This window comes from Mobula hypostoma, chromosome 4 (genome assembly GCF_963921235.1).
Source record: "Mobula hypostoma chromosome 4, sMobHyp1.1, whole genome shotgun sequence".
NCBI lineage: Eukaryota > Metazoa > Chordata > Chondrichthyes > Myliobatiformes > Myliobatidae > Mobula > Mobula hypostoma.
The window spans coordinates 7,340,396-7,361,757 of record NC_086100.1 but is presented as its reverse complement, the minus strand read 5'-3'; the positions used below and the strand labels follow the sequence as shown (position 1 = coordinate 7,361,757).

At 45.4% G+C, this 21,362-nt stretch overlaps 1 protein-coding gene across 1 annotated transcript in view; it reads right to left on the bottom strand.

Annotated features, from left to right (window-relative positions):
* Positions 1–21,362, bottom strand: part of fndc3ba (fibronectin type III domain containing 3Ba) — a 386,847-nt gene that overhangs the window by 254,366 nt on the left and 111,119 nt on the right. Inside the window, exon 3 of the mRNA XM_063045278.1 lies at positions 3,457–3,532. Within this exon, the coding sequence (XP_062901348.1) occupies positions 3,457–3,532 (76 nt within the window). The remainder of the gene's footprint in view (positions 1–3,456; positions 3,533–21,362) is intronic.

Below are 21,362 nucleotides of genomic sequence, written 5' to 3'. Positions count from 1 at the left end.
GAAGGAGTTTCTGTAGGTCCTCCCCCTAGAGTGCATGGGTTGTTCCCGGGTGCCTGTGTTTCCTTCCACAGTCCAAAGATGTACTGGTCAGTGGGTTAGTTAGCCACTGTGTACGGTCCCGTGATTACGTCAGGGCTGTGGGGTTGCAGGGGCTCTGTCACTTGGAGGGCCAGAAGGGCCTATTCCACACTGTATCAATAAATTTCTAATTAATTAATTATTATCACTAACTCACGTGAAATTTGTTGTTTTGTGCAGCAGTACAGTGCAATCCATAAAAATTACTCTAAGTTACAGAAATAACGAGTGCAAAAGACAGAAATAAATTTGTGGCACGTCACACTAACGAAGTGATACAGCTCAGGGACGCTGCAAATACTTACATTTGCCCACCCCGCGCTCCGTCCCCGGTTACCTTCCTCCCTCTCTGAGATCCCCACCCCAGTGCAAAGCAGGTGGGACGGGGAGGTCACTTATTCCTCGGAAGATGCAAGTACACTCTTGAAGTTCAAGTTTATTGTCATTCAACTGTACGTACACAGTCAGGGACCAAGGTGCAATACGTAGTGCATAGATCACATACAACACAGAAAATTATATTAACACAACATTAACGGTAAAAAAGTATTCTGCCGACATACAAGTTGACGTATACAACACAGTTAAAGATATAGAAGTGTGGAGGAACAGAGGGAACTTGAGGTTCACATCCATAGGTCCCTCAAATTTGCTGCACAAGTTAGTAGGGTGGGTTAGAAGGTGTTTGGTGTGTTGTCCTTCATTAGTCATTGGATTGAGCTCAGAGCCGCAAAGTAATGCTGTGGCCTCGTTAGACCACACTTGGAATGTTGTGTTCAGTTCTGGTCGCTTCATTATAGGAAGGATGAGGATGCTTCAGAGAGGGTGCAGAGGAGATTTCTGAGGACACTGCCTGGATTAGAGAGCGGCTGAGTGAGCTGGAGACAGCTGGAGACTTCTTCTCAAGGTGGAAATGGCTAATATCAGCAAGGATAATTTTAAGGTGATTGTTGTAAAGTATGGGGGGATATCAGAGGTATGTTTTTATACAGAGTGGTGAGTGCGTGGAACACCCTGGTGGTAGAGGCAGGTACATTTTGGACATTTAAGGGACTCTTAGAAAGGCACACGTTAATAGGGAGATTAAGAAGGCAAAAGCACACTACTTTAACATTTGTGGAAGATAGTATAGGGGACTTGTCAGACAGAGAGTGGTGGGTGTGTGGAACACACTGCCGGGGTGGTGGCAGAGGCAGATACATTAGGGACATTTAAGAGACTCATAGATAAGCACATGAATGATAGAAAAATGGAGAGCTACATGGGAGAGAAGGGTTAGATTGATCTTGTAGTAGGCCAAAACATAAAATGTGGCATGTAATGTGATGGATCGTTCTATGTACAACGTTTAATCCCTACCCTTATTTCTGAATCCACTGTGGAATGCCCTCCCCATCTCGCACCTCCGCAAGTTGCTTTCGCTGCTCCCTGGGGTCTGTAACCAGCCCTCCCTCCTGCTTCAGTTTTATATTTTTTTTGTTTCGAGATCCAGCGTGGAACAAGCCCTTCCAGCTTAACGAGCCACACCCCTCAGCAGTCCACCCATTTAACCCGAGCCTTCTCACAAGACAAATAACAATGACCCATTAACCGGGGAGAACATACAAGCTTTCTTACCGAGGACAACAGAACTGAACCACGAACGGACTGCCCAGAGCATTGTGCTACCAACTACACTACCGTGGTGCCCATACCCCCAGCTGCCTGGGTCACGTGCTCTGGAATCCCCTCCCTCAGCCTTTCTGCCTTCCCCTCCTCCTCCAAGTGAAAGATTGCCACCCTCCAATGACCTCATTACGATCGCACTCTATGCTGTCCAATAGAATGGTGTCGCACAGGAATCCAGGACATTCAGCCCACAATTAAATGAGTCATCAAATGGCCAACTGAACTAATCCCGTCTGTCAACACAGTATCCATGTCCTTCCATCTTCCTCACATTCATGTGCCTATCTAAACCTCTCCTAAAAGTCTCTAATGTATCTGCCTCTACCAGCACCCCAGGGAGTGCATTCCAGGTACCCACCACTTTCAGTGTAAAAAACTTGCTCCTCACATCTCCTTTGAAATTACCCCCTCTCACCTCATGCTCTCTGGTACTAGACATTTCAACCCTGGCGAAAAGATACTCCCTGTCTACTCTCTCTACGCCTCTCATAATCTTATAAACCTCCATCTGATCTTCCCTCCACCTCTGGCGTAACAGAGAAAGCAACCGAGTTTGCCCAACCCTTATATTTCCCATGAAAGGCTTTGCGATGTTTCTTTAATATATTGCCCTTGAGGTACAACGTGCAGGAAGGTAATTGCATTTGCCATGGCAACCAAACACAGAGATGAATGGAGTTTATAGCAACAGCTTGAGACTTGACCCGAGACGCATGATAGCAACGGGCTTCCTGGGGTCAGGCAGACAGGTACAAACATCCCATCAAACCTCACACAGCAACTGGACTGTGCCCACACCACCACTACGCAAACAGTAAAGGCAACCCAAAAGCAGCTGCATATTAAAGAGAAACAACTGCAGGACTGAACAGTGCAAAGAGGGTCCCTGCCTCACTCTGCCCAACACCGAACCGTTCCCATAAAGCCTAAGGACTCTTCATCTCATGCTCCCAATATTTAGTTATTATTTATTTATTTATAACTATTATTTTGGTTTCTTTGTATTTGCACCGTTTGTTGCACGTTGTTTTTATTGTCCATCTTTGCTGTGTGCAATCTTTCACTGATTCTATCGTGATTTTTTGTATTTACTGCGCCTGCCCGCAACAAGATGAATTTCAGGGTAGTAAATGGTGACATATTTGTACTTTTGATAATCAGTTTACTTGGAACTTTGAACCTGGTCCATCACCTTTGTGTGCAGCATGGACATAGGCTCTTTGCCTACCCAGTCTGCCCTGATCTATTAAACACTCATTTATAGCAATCCTCTTTTAATCTCATTATAATCTCCCCGTATTCCAATCAACTCCCCAACCTCCAAAGATACAGCCCCTCATCCATACATCTGAAATGACCAATTGATCTACTAAACCACAAGTACCTGTGTGTTACCACCTTGATGGTTTGTCCTGGGCCCAGCTCACAGGTACAATCAAGAAAACACACCAGTGACTTTACTTCCTTAGAAGGGGAAGGAACTTCGACTTGTCACTGAACACTCTAACAAACTTCTACAGGTGTACCATTGAAAGTATCCTGACTGGTTGTATCACAGTCTTGTACGGCAATTAGAATGCACAGGAACATTAATAAGCAGCAGGGAGTAATGGACTCAGCCCAGGACATCACGGTCACATCCCTCCCCACCCACAGCAACACGGCCCCAACGTCAAAGACTGCACCCTCCGTGAGAACTACCCAGCTTACCTTGGATGCACTGTAGGGAACCGTCTTCTGCTCTAATGGTGAAAGTTTCTCCAGGGTTAACCTGAACCAGGATAACCTATGACAGAGGAAAGAGATAAATGTTAGAACATAGAAGAGTACAGGCTCTTCAGCCCATCACAGATCAATCTGGCACTTCCCTCACCCCATCACCCAGGACATGTCCTCCTTCTTCTCCTCTGCCATCACATTTCTGAATGGAAATGGACAGCGAAACCACGCACACTAACTCATTCTATTGTTTATTTTGGCTCTCACTTTGCACTTCCTATTTAAATTATATATATAAAATTGTATTTTATAGCCTATTTTATGCAATGCAAATACAAATCTCCCAACATATGCCAGTGATATTAAACCTGAACGTGATTCTCTCACACAACCCTCCATTTTCCTTTCATCCAAATATTTTTATACTTCATACTTTATTGTCGCCAAACAATTGGTACTAGAATGTACAATCATCACAGCAATATTTGATTCTGCGCTTCCCACTCCCTAGATTACAAATATTAAATATTAAAAATAGTTAAAATTAGTAAATATTAAAATTAAATTATAAATCATAAATAGAAAATAGAAAAATGGGAAGTAAGGTAGTGCAAAAAAACCGAGAGGCAGGTCTAAGAGTTTTTCAATGCCTGTTAGACCAGAGAATGTTACTGCGCAGTATAAGCCCTTCGGCTCACTCAATGTTGACATTTTAATCTACTCTAAGATCAGTCTAACCCTTCCCTACATTTGCCTATTCACTTAAATGCCCCTAACATATCTGCCTCTGCCTGGCACCCACGAATCTGTGTTAAAAACACAGACATTCACCCTATACTTTCCTCCAATCACGTTAAAATTATGTCCTTTTGTATTAGCTATTTCCGCCCTGGGAAAAATTCTCTGGGTTTCCACTCAATCTATGCCTCTTGTCATCTTATACAACTCTATCAAGTCACTTCTCATCCTCCTTTGCTCCAGAGAGAAAAGCCTGAGCCTGCTCAACCTATCGTCACAAAACATGCTCTGTAATCCAGGCAGCATCACGGTAAACCTTTTCTACAGTCTCTAAATCTTCTGCACCTTTCCTATAATAAGGCAACCAGAACTGAACACAATATGGAGCAACAGGTCAACAGCAGATGCCATCTCTCTGGCCCTACATTCCTCCTTAGAACACCTGGAGAGTAAAGGCGCATATGTAAGGCTCCTTTTCATTGACTACAGCTCTGCCTTTAATACCATCATTCCAAATAAACTGATTCCTAAGCTCCAGAACCTGGGCCTTAGCACTCAGTTCTGCAGCTGGATCTTCAACTTCCTCACAGACAGGACCCAAGCTGTAAAAACAGGGGACAAGCTCTCCTCTACAATCACTCTGAGCACCGGTGCCCCACAAGGCTGTGTACTCAGCCCCCTGCTGTACTCAGCCCCCATGATTGTGTAGCCAAGTTTCCATCAAACTCAATACATAAGTTTGCTGATGACACCACAATTGTAAGCCGTATCTCGGGTAATGATGAGTTTGAGTACCGAGAGGAAATTAAGAACCTGGTGGCATGGTGCGAAGACAATAACCTATCCCTCAACGTCAGCAAGACGAAGGAATTGGTTGTTGACTTCAGAAGGAGTAGCGGACCGCACGACCCCATTTACATCGGTGGTGCGCAAGTGGAACAGGTCAAAAGCTTTAAGTTCCTCAGGGTCAATATCACAAATGACCTGACTTGGTCCAACCAAGCAGAGTCCACTGCCAAGAAGGCCCACCAGCGCCTTTACTTCCTGAGAAAGCTAAAGAAATTTGGCCTGTCCCCTAAAACCCTCACTAATTTTTATAGATGCACCATAGAAAGCATTCTTCTAGGGTGCATCACAAGCTGGTATGGAAGTTGTCCTGTCCAAGACCAAAAGAAGCTGCAGAAGATCGTGAACACAGCGCAGCACATCACACAAACCAATCTTCCGTCCTTGGACTCACTTTACACCGCACGCTGTCGGAGCAGTGCTGCCAGGATAATCAAGGACACGACCCACCCAGCCAACACACTTTTCGTCCCTTTTCCCTCCGGGAGAAGGCTCAGGAGCTTGAAGACTCGTACGGCCAGATTTGGGAACAGCTTCTTTCCAACTGTGATAAGACTGCTGAATGCATCCTGACCCAGATCTGGGCCGTACCCTCCAAATATCCGGACCTGCCTCTCGGTTTTTTTAAACTACCTTACTTTCCCTTTTTTATTTTCTATTTATGATTTATAATTTAAATTTTTAATATTTACTATCGACTTGTACTTCAGGGAGCGGGAAGCGCAGAATCAAATATCGCTGTGATGACTGTACATTCTATCTAGTATCAATTGTTTGGCGACAATAAGGTATAAAGTATAAAAGTACTCAAAAGTGCAACAAAGTTTAAAGGTCAAAATAAATTTATTATTAAACTACATATATGTCACCATATGCTACCCTGTGATTCATTTTCTTGCAAACATTCACAGTAGAACAAAGAAACACAAAAGAATCATTGGAAAACAATATACAAAGACTGATGAATTGTGCAACTACAAAAAGAAACAATAATAGTAGTAATAAATAAATAAATAAAAACTACTGCGAATATGAGTTGTCAAATCCTTTAAAGTGAGTCCATAGGTTGTGGAATCAGTTCAGTCTTGAGGTGAGTGCAGTTATCCCATCTCGTTCAAAGCCTGATGGTTGAGGGGTAATAACCGTTCCTGAACCTGGTGGTGTGGGACCTGATGGTTGAGGGGTAATAACTGTTCCAGAACCTGGTGATGTGAGCCTAAGGCTCCTGTACCTTCTTCCTGATGGGAGCAGTGAGAAAAGAGCACGGTCTGGATGGCAGGGGTCCTTAATGATAGATGTTTCTTTCTTGTGGCAAAGCTCCTTGTAGATGTGCTCAGTGGTGGGGAAGGCCTTTCCTGTGATGAACTGGGCTGTATCTACCACTATATGTAGGCAAAAATACAATACACCAAGTGTGATCTAACCAGAGTTTTATAGAACTGCATTATCGCTTTTATCACTTGATCTCAATCCCCCAACTAATGAATGCCAATACACATATGCCTTCTTAACCAGCCTATCACCTTGCCAGCACCTTTGAAGGATCTATGGACATGCATCCCAAGATAGCTCTGTCCATCCATACTGCTAAGAATCCTGCCATTAACCCTTCAAGTTCAACGTTCCATGGTGAATCACTTCACACTTTTCCGGATTGAACGCCATCTGCCACTTCTCAGTCCAGCACTGCCGATGCATAATCAACTTCGGCCTCACCCGAAGGCCAGGGCTTAATGTAGAGTACAAAGCTTGTATGTGCCTGTCAGAATAATGGGTAAAGATAACAAGTGTCGGGAACTTCGGTTTTCAAGAGATATTGAGTCCCTGGTGAAGAGAAAAAAGATGCACAGCAGCTGTAGGGAGGTAGGGACAAATGAGGTGCTTATGGAGTCTAAAAAATACAAGAGAGTACTTAAGAAAGAAATCGAGAAGGCAAAAAGAAGGCATGAAGTTGTTCGACAGACGGGGTGAAGAAGAATCTTAAAGGATTCTACAGATATGCTAAAAGCAAAAAGATTGCAAGGGACAAAATTGGTCCTCTAGAAGACCAGAATGGTAATCCATGTGTGGAGCCAAATCAGATGGGAGTGATCTTAAATAATTTTTTTTCATCTGTATTTACTCAGGAGATGGACACAGAGTCTGTAGAAGTCAAGCAAAGTGGCAGCAACTTCATGGACTCTGTACAGATTACCAAGGAGGAAATGTTTGCTGTCCTGAGGCAAATCAGGGTGGATAAATCCCCAGGGCCTGATAAGGTGTTCCCTCCGACCCTACGGGAGGCAAATGCAGAAATTGCTGGGGCCCCAGTGGAGATATTTAAATCATCCTTAGGAGAGGTACCAGAGGATTAGAGGTTAGCCAATGTTGTTGCACTGTTTAAAAAAGGCTCCAAACAGAAACCAGGAAATTATATTCTGGGGAGTCTGACGTCATTTGTGGGAAAGCTATTGGAGGGTATTCTAAGGGACTGGATATAAGTACTTGGATAGATAGGAACTGATAAGGGATAGTCAACGTGGCTTTGTGTGAGGCGGGCCATGTCTAACAAATCTTACAGAGTTCGTTGAGGAAGTTACCAGGAAAGCAGATGAAGACAAGGCAGTCTACATGTACTTTAGTAATGCATTTGACAAGGTCCCATGTGGGAGGATGGTCAAAAAGATTCAGTCGCCCAGCATTCAACATGAGGTAGTACATTGGATTCGACATTGGCTTTGTGGGAGAGCTAGATAGTGGTAGTAGATGGTTGCCTCTCTGACTGGAGGCCTGTGACTAGTGGTGTGCCATGGGGATCAGTGCTGGGTCCTTTACTTTGTGTCACCTGTTTCAATGATCTGGATGATAATGTGGTCAACTGGATCAGCAAATTTGAGGATGACTCCAAAATTCTCTTGATGGCACACATTTTCTGTAAACTCTAGAGATTGCTGTACATGAAAATCCCAGATCAACAGTTGCTGAGATACTCAAAACACCCTGTCTGGAATCAGCAATCACTCCAAGGTCAAAGTCACATTGCTTCCTCATTCTGATGTTTGATCTGAATAACAACTGAACCTCTTGATCATGTCAGCACATTTTTATGTATTGAGTTGCTGCCACGTGATTGGCTGATTAGATATTTGCATTAACGAGCTGGTATACTTAATAAAGTGGACACTGCGTGTACACTGAGATAGTGAAAAGTAAAACAAAAGACAGAAGACAGTGTTAGAGTTTGAGCGAGAGTGTAGTTGCTGTTGGACAGGGGCCACGATGAGGTCGATTGCGAGACTGGGAGTTCAACTTCAACATGCCAGGTCCATTTGAAAGTCTTACAAGTTTAAGTTTAAGTTTGTTTATTGTCATCTGACTGTGCAAATTGCTCGTCTTACCATTCCTCATCAGAGGATCAGAGATGGAGAGGGTCAGCAACTTGAAATTCCTTTGTGTTATTATTTCGGAGGATCCGCTCTGGGCCCAGCACGCAAGTGCAATTATGAAGGAAGCGCAGCAGCACCTCTGGAACCATAGAACCATAGAACCCTGCAGCACAGAAAACAGGCCATTCGGCCCTCCTCGTCTGTGCCGAAATTTTCTTCCACTAGTCCCATTGACCTGCATCCAGTCCATAACCCTCCAGACCTCTCCCATCCATGTATCTATCCAATTTATTCTTAAAACTTAAGAGTGAGCCCGCATTTACCATGTCAGATGGCAGATCGTTCCACACTCCCACCACTCTCTGAGTGAAGAAGTTTCCCCTAATGTTCCCCCTAATCCTTTCCCCTTTCACCCTAAAGCCATGTCCTCTCGTGTTTATCTCTCCTAATCTAAGTGGAAAGAGCCTACTTGCATTTACTCTGTCTATGCCCCTCATTATTTTGTAAACCTCATCAAATCTCCCCTCATTCTTCTACACTCCAAGGAATAAAATCCTAACCTGTTCAATCTTTCCCTGTAACTGAACTCCTGAAGACCTGGCAACATCCTAGTAAATCTTCTCTGCACTCTTTCAATCTTACCGATATCCTTCCTATAGTTAGGTGACCAGAACTGCACACAATATTCCAAATTTGGCCTCACCAATGTCTTATACAACCTCACCATAACATCCCAGCTCCTATACTCAATACTTTGATTTATGAATGCCAGGATGCCAAAAGCCTTCTTTACAACCCTGTCCACCTGTGACGCCACTTTCAGGGAATTATGTATCTGAACACCCAGATCCCTTTGTTCCTCCGCACTCCTCAGTGCCCTACCATTTACTGTGTATGTCCTACCTTGATTTGTCCTTCCAAAATGCAACACCTCACACTTGTCTGCATTAAATTCCATCTGCCATTTTCAGACATCCCACCTCTCCCGGAAGTTCCGGGAGTCTCCCGCATATCGATAATGGCTCCCTGACACCCGGAAATTGTGTACAATATCCTGGAAATCGATTTTTTTGAGGGGGAGAGGGAAAGCAAGCATCCTGATTGGTCTCTCTTCGTGCTAAGAGTGATCCCCAACCACCGGGCCGCGAGGAAACGATATGAAACGATATCAGTCAGATGCACCTTTCCTCATTCTCACTGTTGAACTTGAATGCATGCGAGGTCATTACACACGCGTCATCCATGTCAGCGTGCGATAAAGATCACCTCCTCGAGCTTGACGGTGGGCTGAAAAGTATGTTTGACATAACATCTCTGCCAGCATTCTGGATCAAAGTCAAGGCTGAATATCCTGAGATAATCACGGAAGCAATGAAAACGTTGCTTGCATTTCCGACATATCTCTGCGAAGCGGAGTTTTCTGCAATGAATGCAATGAAAACTAAATCGTGGAATAGACTGGACATAAGGAACCCCCTTCGAGTATCGCTGTCTCCCATCACCCCTCGATGGGACCGTCTTGTTGCAGGAAAACAAGCCCAGGGCTCCCACTGATTCAGCGATATTGGTGTATTGCAATGATTTTATATGTTCATACGGGGAAAATATGTGCTGTGTGTTTAATATCCAAATGTTACTTAAAATGTTATGATGCTATTGACTTATCACCTATATTCCAGTCGTGATTAACACCCCCGCCCCCAGTCGGCTGGTCCGCAAGAATACTGTCAATATTAAACCGGTCCGTGGTGCAAAAACGATTGCGGACCCCTGCTAAGTAGACCTATCAGTTTTCTCTGTGGGCGGACTTTACAGTTGACCTCAAAAATAATGACAGTGTTGCTCGCTGCACTGTTTGCAACAGTGACTTTTCTATTGCCCGTGGTGACATGCTGAGGTGAGTTTAACAGGTGTCATTCGTTCATTAGCATAGCTAATGTTATTTAAACTAGCTGGCTGGCTGGCAAGGAGCTACGCTATTCATGTCCTACATGATGAGGCCAAACTCCCTGTAGACTTGCTTAAAGTTGTAATAGAATAAACATGATAATATAATATAAGTACATATTGTAATTTCAGATTTTCTGCCTATACCCAACTTGGTTTACAGATTAGACAAAATCACTAAACAAAGTATTACATACACCCTTGGAGGTTGATGGGGGGGAAGCAATATGGGGTTGCGTGGGGCAGAGGTGCTACCTCCCTGAAATGAGTTTTTGTAGGGTGGGATATCTGCATTTTCTGGCTCATTTTTCCAGTTGGTCCAGATCCCTCTGCAAGCTTTGAAAGCCTTCCTCGCTGTCGACAACGCCTCCAATCTTAGTGTCGTCAGCAAACTTGCTGATCCAATCTACCACATTATCGTCTAGATCATTGATATAGACAACAAACAACAATGGTCCCAGCACAGATCCTTGAGGAGCACCACTAGTCACAGGCCTCCAGTCTGAGAAGCAATCATCCATTACCACTCTCTGTCTTCTCCCACACAGCCAATTTCAAATCCAGTTTACAACTTCTCCATGAATACCTAGTGTCTGAACCTTCTGAACTAACCTCCCATGTGGGACCTTGTCAAAGGCCTTACTAAAGTCCATGTAGACAACATCCACAGCCTTTCCTTCGTCTACTTTCTTGGTAACCTCCTCGAAAAACTCTACAAGATTCGTTAAACATGATCTACCACGCACAAAGCTGACTGACTATCCTTAGTCAGCCCTTGGCTGTCCAAATACTTGTATATCCGATCTCTCAGAACACCTTCCAGTAATTCAACTACTATTGATATCAGGCTCACTGGCCTGTAATTACCTGGTTTACTTTTGGAGCCTTTTTTAAACAATAGAACAATATGAGCCACCCTCCAATCCTCTGGCACCGCACCCGTGACTAATGACATCTTAAATATTTCTGCCAGGGCCCCTGCAATTTCTACACTAGTCTCTCTCAAGGTCTGAGGAAATATCATGTCAGGCCCGGGGGATTTATCTACCTTTATTCACTGTAAGGCAGCAAGCACCTCCTTCTTTTTAATCTCCGTATGTTCCATGACACTACTGCTTGTTTCCCTTCCTTCCATATACGCTATGCCAGTTTCCTGAGTAAATACTCATGCAAAAAAACTGTTTAAGATCTCCCCCATCTTGTGAGGCTCCACACATACACGACCACTCTGATCTTCTGGGGGACCAATTTTTTCCCTTACTATCCTTTTACTCTTAATACACTTGTAGAAACCCTTCAGGTTTACCATCATGTTATCTGCCAAAGCAACCTCATGTCTTCTTTTTGCCTTCCTGATTTCCTTCTTTAGTATTTTCTTACATTTTCTATACTCCTCAAGTACCTCATTTGTTCCTTGTTGCCTATACCTGCTATACACCTCTCTCTTTTTCTTAACCGGATCGCCAATATCCCTTGAAAACCAAGGTTCCCTATGCCTCACACACAAAATGCTGGTGGAACACAGCAGGCCAGAGAGCATCCATAGGAAGAAGCACAGTCGATGTTTCAGGCTGAAAGAGATAGTAACCTCTTACTATCTCTTCTTTCAGTTAGTCCTGACTAATGCTCTCGGCCTGAAACGTCGACTGTGCTTCTTCCTATCGATGCTGTCTGGCCTGCTGCGTTCCACCAGCATTTTGTGTGTGTTGCTTGAATTCCTAGCATCTGCAGATTTCCTCGTGTTCCCTATGCCTATTAACTTTGCCTTTAATCCTGGCAGGAACATGCAAACTCTGCACTCTCACAATTTCGCCTTTGAAGGCCTCCCACTTACTGAACACATCCTTGTCAGAAAACAACTTATCCCAATCCACTCTTCCTAGATCCTTTCTCATTTCCACAAAATTGGCCCTTCTCCAATTTAGAACTGCAGCTCAAGGACCAGACCTATCCTTATCCGTAATTAACCTGGCATTATGTTCATTGGACCCAAAATGTTCGCCTGCACATACTTCTGCCACCTGGCCTGTCTGGTTCCCTAATAGGAGATCAAGTATTACATCCTCTCTCGTAGCCACCTCTATCTGTTTCCTATACCGGTCTGCTATCTCTCTGCAGATTTGCTCCTCCAATTCTCTCTGACTATTGGGCAGTCTATAATACAACCCTATTAGTGTGGTCACACCTTTTCTGTTCCTCAGCTCCACCCATATGGCCTCTGTAGACAAGTCCTCCAGACTGTCCTGCCTACACACAGCTATGATATTTTTCCCTGACTAGTAATGCCACTCCTCCCCCTTTCATTCCTCCCCCTCTATCACGTCTCAAACAACGGAACCCCAGAACATCAAGCTGCCAGTCCTGCCCCTCCTGCAACCAAGTCTCACTAATAACAATAATGTCATAATCCCACATGCCAATCCACACCCTAAGCTCATCTGCCTTACCTACAATACTCCTTGCATTGAAATAGATGCACCTGAGAACATTTCTATTATGTACGAAACTTTGATTTCTGTCTATGCATACAGTCCTTGCATGACCTTTTCCCTCCTCCACCTCACTATCTGCTCTAACACTCTGGTTCCCCTCCCCCTGCAAATCTAGTTTAAACCCCCCGGAGCAGCACTAGCAAATCTACCCGCAAGGATGTTAGTCCCCCTCCAGTTCAGGTGCAAACCGTCCCGTTGGAACAGGTCCCACCTTCCCTGGAACAAAGCTCAATTGTCCAGAAACATGAGGCCCTCCCTCCCTACACCATCTCCTTAGCCATGCTGCATTATCTTCCTATTTTTAGCCTCACTAGCACGCAGCACGGGTAGCAATCCTGAGATTGTAACTCTGGAGGTCCTGTCCTTCAACTTTGCACCTAACTCCTTAAATTCTCTTTGCAGGACCTCCTCCTCCTTCCTGTCCACGTCATTGGTCCCTACATGGACCACGACATCTGGCTGCTCACCCTCCCTCCTGAGAATACCGAGAACTCGATCCGAGATATCGCGGATCCTTAGAAGTTTGTGAAGATTCATCATGACATTTAAAACTTTGACAGACTCTACAGATGTGTGGTAGAGAGTATATTGACTGGCTGCATCACAGCCTGGTATGGAAACACCAATGTCCTTGAATGGAAAATCCTACAAAAAGTAGTGGATATGACCCAGTCCATCATAGGCAAAGCCCTCCCCACTATTAAGCTCAGCCACGTGGAGCGGTGTCACAGGAAAGCATCCGTCATCAGGAACATCACCACTCAGACCATGCTCTCTTCTCGCATCTGCCATCAGGAAGAAAGTACAGGAATCTCAGGACTCACACCACCAAATTCATGAACAGTTTTTAGTCCTCAACCATGAGGCTCTTGAACCATCAGTTGGTATCTTCGCAAACACGAGGAAATCTGCAGATGCTGGAATTTCAAGCAACATACATAAAAGTTGCTGGTGAACGCAGCAGGCCAGGCAGCATCTCTAGGAAGAGGTACAGTCGACGTTTCGGGCCAAGACTCTTCGTCAGGACTAACTGAAAGAAGAGCTAGTAAGAGATTTGAAAGTGGGAGGGGGAGGGGGAGATCCAAAATGATAGGAGAAGACAGGAGGGGGAGGGATGGAGCCAAGAGCTGGACAGGTGATTGGCAAAAGGGATATGAGAGGATCATGGGACAGGAGGCCTAGGGAGAAAGAAAAGGGGGAGGGAGGGAACCCAGAGGATGGGCAAGGGTACGGTCAGAGGGACAGAGGGAGAAAAAGGAGAGAGAGAGAAAAAATGTGTGGTACGAAGGGGAGGTGGGGCATTAGCGGAAGTTTGAGAAGTCAATGTTCATGCCATCAGGTTGGAGGCTACCCAGACGGAATATAAGGTGTTGTTCCTCCAACCTGAGTGTGGCTTCATCTTGACAGTAGAGGAGGCCGTGGATAGACATGTCAGAATGGGAATGGGCCGTGGAATTAAAATGTGTGGCCACTGGGAGATCCTGCTTTCTCTGGCGGACAGAGCGTAGATGTTCCCACAACCTGTGGACTCACCTTCAAGGATTCTTCATCTCACGCTCACAATATTTATTGTTTATTTCTTTTTCTTCTTTTATATTTGCAGCTTGTTACCTTTAGCACATTGGCTGTTGTCCACTCAGTTGGGTACGGTCTTTCATCGATCCTTGGATTTACTGAGCATGCCGCAAGAAGATGAATTTCAGCCTTGTGTGTGCTGACATACATGCACTTTGGTAATAAATTTACTTTCAACATTGAACTTATACAACCAAACGAAACAATGTTCCTCTGGACTACAGTGCACCCTCAATACATATATCACACACAGCACAAGTCCTAGTGATGAGACCTCGGTGATGGCAGGGTATTCGTTAGTCTCACAGCCTGAGGGAAGAAGCTGTTACCCGGTCTTACAATCCTGGTCCTGATGCTCCTGTATCTCTTCCTGATGGTAGTAGGTCAAAGAGATTGTGGGATGGGTGGTAGGGATCCTCAACAATGCTTTGGGCCCTCCATGTACAACACTCCCAGTAAATGTCACAATTTGGGAGGAGGGGGATCCTGGTGATCCTCTCAGTGGTTTTTACTGTCCAATGCCTTGGTGCTCCCGTACCACACAATGATGCAGCCAGAGAGGCGCACGCTCGATGGTGCTCTTGCAGAATGGGGGCAGGGAGCCTTATGTTCCTTAACCTCCTCAGAAAATGTAGACGCAGCTGTGCCATTTTGACCAGTGAGGAGGTGTTGTGGATCCAGATTAGAACAGCATGATAGAAGCTGTCCTTGGGCCTGGTGGAATGTGCTTTCAGGCTTTTGAATCTTTTGCCTGAAAGGGTGTGGGGTGCAAAAGAGAGAATAACCAGGGTAGGAAGGGGGCCTTGATTTAGGCCCTGGGAAGTGCAAGGATATACTGGGCTGTGGAGGAGGTTCACCAGGTTGATTCCAGAGATGAGGGGGTTAGACAATGAGGAGAGATTGAGTCACCTGGGACTGTACTCACTGGAGTTCAGAAGGATGAGAGGAGATCTTATAGAAACATATAAAATTATGAAAGGGATAGATAAGATAGAGGCAGGAAAGTTGTTGCCACTGTTAAATGAGACTAGAACTAGGGGACATTGCCTCAAGATTTGGGGGAGTAGATTTAGGACAGAGATGAGGAGGAACTGCTTTTCCCTGAGAGTGGTGAATCTGTAGAATTCTCTGCCCAATGAAGCAGTGGAGGCTACCTCAGTAAAAATATTTAAGACAAGGTTGGATAAATTTTTGCGTAGTAGGGGAATAAAGGATTATGGGGAAAAGGCAGGTAGGTGGAGATGAGTCCGTGGTCAGACCAGCCATGATCATATTGAATGGCGGAGCAGACTCGACAGGTCAGATAGCCGACTCCTGCTCTATGAGTTGATGGGTAAAGGCTGATTTATACTTGTGCGTACGAGCTTACGCTGTAGCCTACGCTAGTGGGCTATGTCGTTGTGAGCATTTATACTTGTGCGTTGGTGTGTCTGCGTCGCTCTGCAATTCACCGCCAAAATGCTAGTTGGCGGTGAGGTTTCTATGCCACTGTGTTGAGTTTCTTCGTGTTGAAACTCAAACTTCAAACAATGGCAACTGAAACTGAAGGAGGGTGAATTTTCTGTGCTTGTCCAGCCACTGAGAGACATGGACGAGGAAATGCACTTCAAATATTTTCGGATGTTGGCAGGTAGATTTGACGATTTGGTTCATCGTCTCCCACCATTTATTTCGCATCAGTGTACGCACAGTATACTCAGAGACTGGCAATCACCATTCGAGTTTTAGCTTCGGGTGGAAGTCAACAGGCTGTAGCAGCTAGCTACAAACTGGCATCAAGCTCAGCGTCCTCCATAACTTCGGAGGTCTGTAAAGCTTTATGGGAAGCATTGCAGCCAGAGTTCCTTCCCTGCCCTTCAGTTGCCCAGTGGGAAGCTATTGCAGCGTAGGAGGAAACACGATACCAAGTGGACCAAACACAGTTGTTGCGCCGCGACGCGTAGTTACATTTTGGGAGAGGTGCACGTTAGGCTACGGCGTAGATACAGCGTAGGGTTTGCGGCTACGCCATACCTGTGGCGTACATTTGACACACAAGTATAAACCAGCCTTAAAGTTTCACTGTGGAATGGGTCGTGTTGATAATGGTCTGCAATTTCTTGCGGTGCTGGACAGAACCGCTGCTGCACCATGCTGAGATGCATCTGGACAGCATGGGTTTGCATGGTGTCCCTGTAAAAACAGATGACAGCTATCGCCAGCCTGACCTGCCGAACTCCCTCGCGGCCTGAAGTCTGCCGTTTACAAGTTTGGAGTTTGGAGAGAGTGATGGACTCTGACAAATGTATGACAGACAGATCCTTCCCCACCATCGGTGGTATCTACAGGAGTTCCCTCAAGAAGGCAACATCTAGCATTGAAGATCTTCATCATCCAGGCCATTCCATCTCCTCACAGCTACCATCAGGCAGGAGGTGCAGAAACCTGAAGTTCCACACCACCAGGTTCAGAACAGCTACTTCCCTTCAACCATTCGGTTCTTGAGCCAACCGGCACAAACCTAAGCACTACAAATTAGCAACACCATGACCAATTTCAAGGATATATATACAGAAAGGTTGCAGGAAAGGGCCAGCAACATCATGATGGATCCCACCTACTCTGCTCATGGATTTTTTGTCCCACTCCCTCCCACACCAGGACCACCAGCCTCAAAAACAGTTCCTTTCCCCAAGCAGTAAGGCTGAGCAACACCTTCACTCAGTAACCCACTCTTCTACACACCCAAACACCGTGACTTTATCATTGCAACACACACAGAATGGTGGTGGAACGCAGCAGGCTAGTCAGCCTCTATGCAAAAAAAATAAACAGTTGAAGTTTTGGGATGAGACGCTTCCTGATATAGGATCTAGGACCAAAACATCGACTGTTTACTCTTATCCGTAGATGCTACCTGGCCTGATGAGTTCCTCCAGCACTCTGTGTGTGTTGCTTAGATTTCCAGCATCTGCAGATTTTTGTGACTTTATCATTTTTTTAGATTAGATTATGAGGACACTCAGTCCTCGTTTATTCTCATTTAGAAATGCATGCATTAAAAAATGATACAACGTTCCTCCAGAATGATATCATAAGAAACACAGGACAAACCAAGACTAAAACTGACAAAACCACATAAATTATAACTTATAAGTGCAAAGCAATACCATAATTTGATGAAGAACAGACCATGGGCACGGTAAAAAAAAAGTCTCAAAGTCCCGATAGCCCCTTCATCTCTTGCAGACGGCAGAAGGGAGAAACTCTCCCCGCCATGAACCTCCAAGCGCCGCAAACTTGCCGATGCAGCACCCTGGAAGCACCCGACCACAGCCGACTCTGAGTCCGTCCGAAAACTTCGAGCCTCCGACCAGCCCTTCGACACAGCCTCTCTGAGCACCATCCTCTGCCGAGCACTTTGACCCCACCCCGGCCACCGAGCAACAAGCAAAGCCGAGGACTCGGGGCCTTCCCCTCCGGAGATTCTGGACCACACAGTAGCAGCAGCAGCGAAGCAGGCATTTCAGAAGTTTCACCAGATGTTCCTCCATGCTCTCACGTCTGTCTCCATCAAATCAGGATTGTGCACGGCACTCTACTTGACAAATAACAGACATCACCACCGGAGTGGCCACTGCGAGCTGCGTCGCGTCACCATCTTCTCCTCTCCAGTTACCTGTCAGAGTCAACTTATGTACAGACACTCCTGTGCCTAGTGTCACTTTATGGACTTTCAATTAATCTACGTACATAAACTATTTTATAGGCCGGCTGGTGGCGCAGTGAGATCAGCGCTGGACTCCGGAGTGAAGGTTCCCGAGTTCGAATCCAGGTCCGGCCACTCCCGAGCACGCTTTCCATCCGTGCCGGGTTGAGTGTCGAGCTAGCCACTCGGCCTCGTAAAAAATACAAGGGTCAAGTCAGGAACGTTCATAATGTGACCCAGTTAATCCTGACACCACGTGCCAGACAAGAATGGCTGAAAGTCTGGTACGACACACTTAAAAAACAGCTATCTTATGTATTTATGTATCCTTGCAGGTAGGTTTGCCAGCATGGTTCGGGAGGGTTTAAACTAATTTGCAAGGGGGATGGGACCCAGAGCGATAGAGCAGTGAAAGAAGTGCATGGAATAAAGCCAGATCTAACATACAGAGAGCTTTGAGGAAAGAGAAGCAGAATAAATGGTGTAAAGACAGTAAGGTAGAAGGGCTGAAATGTGTGTACCTCAATGCAAGAAGCATCAGGAACAAAGGTGATGAACTGAGAGCTTGGATACATACATGGAATTATGATGTAGTGGCCATTACAGAGACTTGGCTGGCACCAGGGCAGGAATGGATTCTCAATATTCCTGGATTTCAGTGCTTTAAAAGGGATAGAGAGAGCGGAAAAAGGGGAGGAGGGGTGGCATTACTGGTCAGGGATACTATTACAGCTACAGAAAGGGTGGGTAATGTAGCAGGATCATCTTTTGAGTCAGTATGGGTGGAAGTCAGGAACAGGAAGGGAGCAGTTACTCTACTGGGGGTATTCTATAGGCCCCCTGGTAGCAGCAGAGATACCGAGGAGCAGATAAGAAGGCAGATTTTGGAAAGGTGCAAAAATAACAGGGTTGTTATCATGGGTGACTTTAACTTCCCTAATATTGATTGGCACCTGATTAGTTCCAAGGGTTTAGATGGGGCAGAGTTTGTTAAGTGTGTCCAGGATGGATTCCTGTCACAGTACGTGGACAGGCCGACTAGGGGGAATGCCATACTAGATCTAGTACTAGGTAATGAACCGGGTCAGGTCACAGATCTCTCAGTGGGTGAGCATCTGGGGGACAGTGACCACCACTCCCTGGCCTTTAGCATTATCATTTAAAAGGAGAGAATCAGAGAGGACAGGAAAATTTTAATTGGGGAAGGGCAAATTATGAGGCTATAAGGCTAGAACTTGCGGGTGTGAATTGGGATAATGGTTTTGCAGGGAAATGTACTATGGACATGTGGTCGATGTTTAGAGATCTCTTGCAGGACATTAGGGATAAATTTGTCCCGATGAAGAAGATAAAGAATGGTAGGGTGAAGGAACCATGGGTGACAAGTGAGGTGGAAAATCTAGTCAGGTGGAAGAAGGCAGCATACATGAGGTTTAGGAAGCAAGGATCAGATGGGTCTATTGAGGAATATAGGGAAGCAAGAAAGGAGCTTAAAAAGGGACAGAGAGGAGCAAGAAGGGGTCATGAGAAGGCCTTGGCGAGTAGGGTAAAGGAAAACCCCAAGGCATTCTTCAATTATGTGAAGAAAAAAAGGATGACAGGAGTGAAGGTAGGATCGATTAGAGATAAAGGTGGCAAGATGTGCCTGGAGGTTGTGGAAGTGAGCGCGGTCCTCAGTGAATACTTCTCTTCGGTTTTCACCAATGAGAGAGAACTTGATGATGGCGAGGACAATATGAGTGAGGTTGATGTTCTGGAGCATGTTGATATTAAGGGAGAGGAGGTATTGGAGTTGTTAAAATACATTAGGACGGATAAGTCCCCGGGGCCTGACGGAATATTCCCCAGGCTGCTCCACGAGGCGAGGGAAGAGATTGCTGAGCCTCTGGCTAGGATCTTTATGTCCTCATTGTCCACGGGAATGGTACTGGAGGATTAGAGGGAAGCCAATGTTGTCCCCTTGTTCAAAAAAGATAGTAGGGATAGTACAGGTAATTATAGACCAGTGAGCCTTACGTCTGTGGTGGGAAAGCTGTTGGAAAAGATTCTTAGAGATAGGATCTCTGGGCATTTAGAGAATCATGGTTTGATCAGGGACAGTCAGCATGGCTTTGTGAAGGGCAAATCATGTCTAACAAGCCTGATAGAGTTCTTTGAGGAGGTGACCAGGCATATAGATGAGGATAGTGCAGTGGATGTGATCTATATGGATTTTCGTAAGGCATTTGACAAGGTTCCACATGGTAGGCTTATTCAGAAAGTTAGAAGGCATGGGATCCAGGGAAGTTTGGCCAGGTGGATTCCGAATTGGCTTGCCTGCAGAAGGCAGAGGGTGGTGGAGGGAGTACATTCAGATTGGAGGATTGTGACTAGTGGTGTCCCACAAGGATCTGTTCTGGGACCTCTATTTTTCATGATTTTTTTTAACGATCTGGATGTGGGGGTAGAAGGGTGGGTTGGCAAGTTTGCAGACGACACAAAGGTTGGTGGTGTTGTAGATAGTGTAGAGGATTGTCGAAGATTGCAGAGAGACATTGATAGGATGCAGAAGTGGGCTGAGAAGTGGCAGATGGAGTTCAACCCGGAGAAGTGTGAGGTGGAAGGACAAACTCCAAGGCAGAGTACAAAGTAAATGGCAGGATACTTGGTAGTGTGGAGGAGCAGAGGGATCTGGTGGTACATTTCCACAGATCCCTGAAAGTTACCTCACAGGTGGATAAGGTAGTTAAGAAAGCTTATGGGGTGTTAGCTTTCATAAGTCGAGGGATAGAGTTTAAGAGTTGCGATGTAATGATGCAGCTCTATAAAACTCTGGTTAGGCCACACTTGGAGTACTGTGTCCAGTTCTGGTTGCCTCACTATAGGAAGGATGTGGAAGCATTGGAAAGGGTACAGAGGAGATTTACCAGGATGCTGCCTGGTTTAGAAAGTGTGCATTATGATCAGAGATTAAGGGAGCTAGGGCTTTACTCTTTGGCGAGGAGGAGGATGAGAGGAGACATGATAGAGGAGTACAAGATAATAAGAGGAATAAATAGAGTGGACAGCCAGCGCCTCTTCCCCAGGGCACCACTGCTCAATACAAGAGGACATGGTTTTAAGGTAAGGGGTGGGAAGTTCAAGGAGGATATTAGAGGAAGGTTTTTTACTCAGAGAGTGGTTGGTGCATGGAATGCACTGCCTGAGTCAGTGGTGGAGGCAGATACACTAGTGAAGTTTAAGAGACTACTAGACAGGTACATGAAG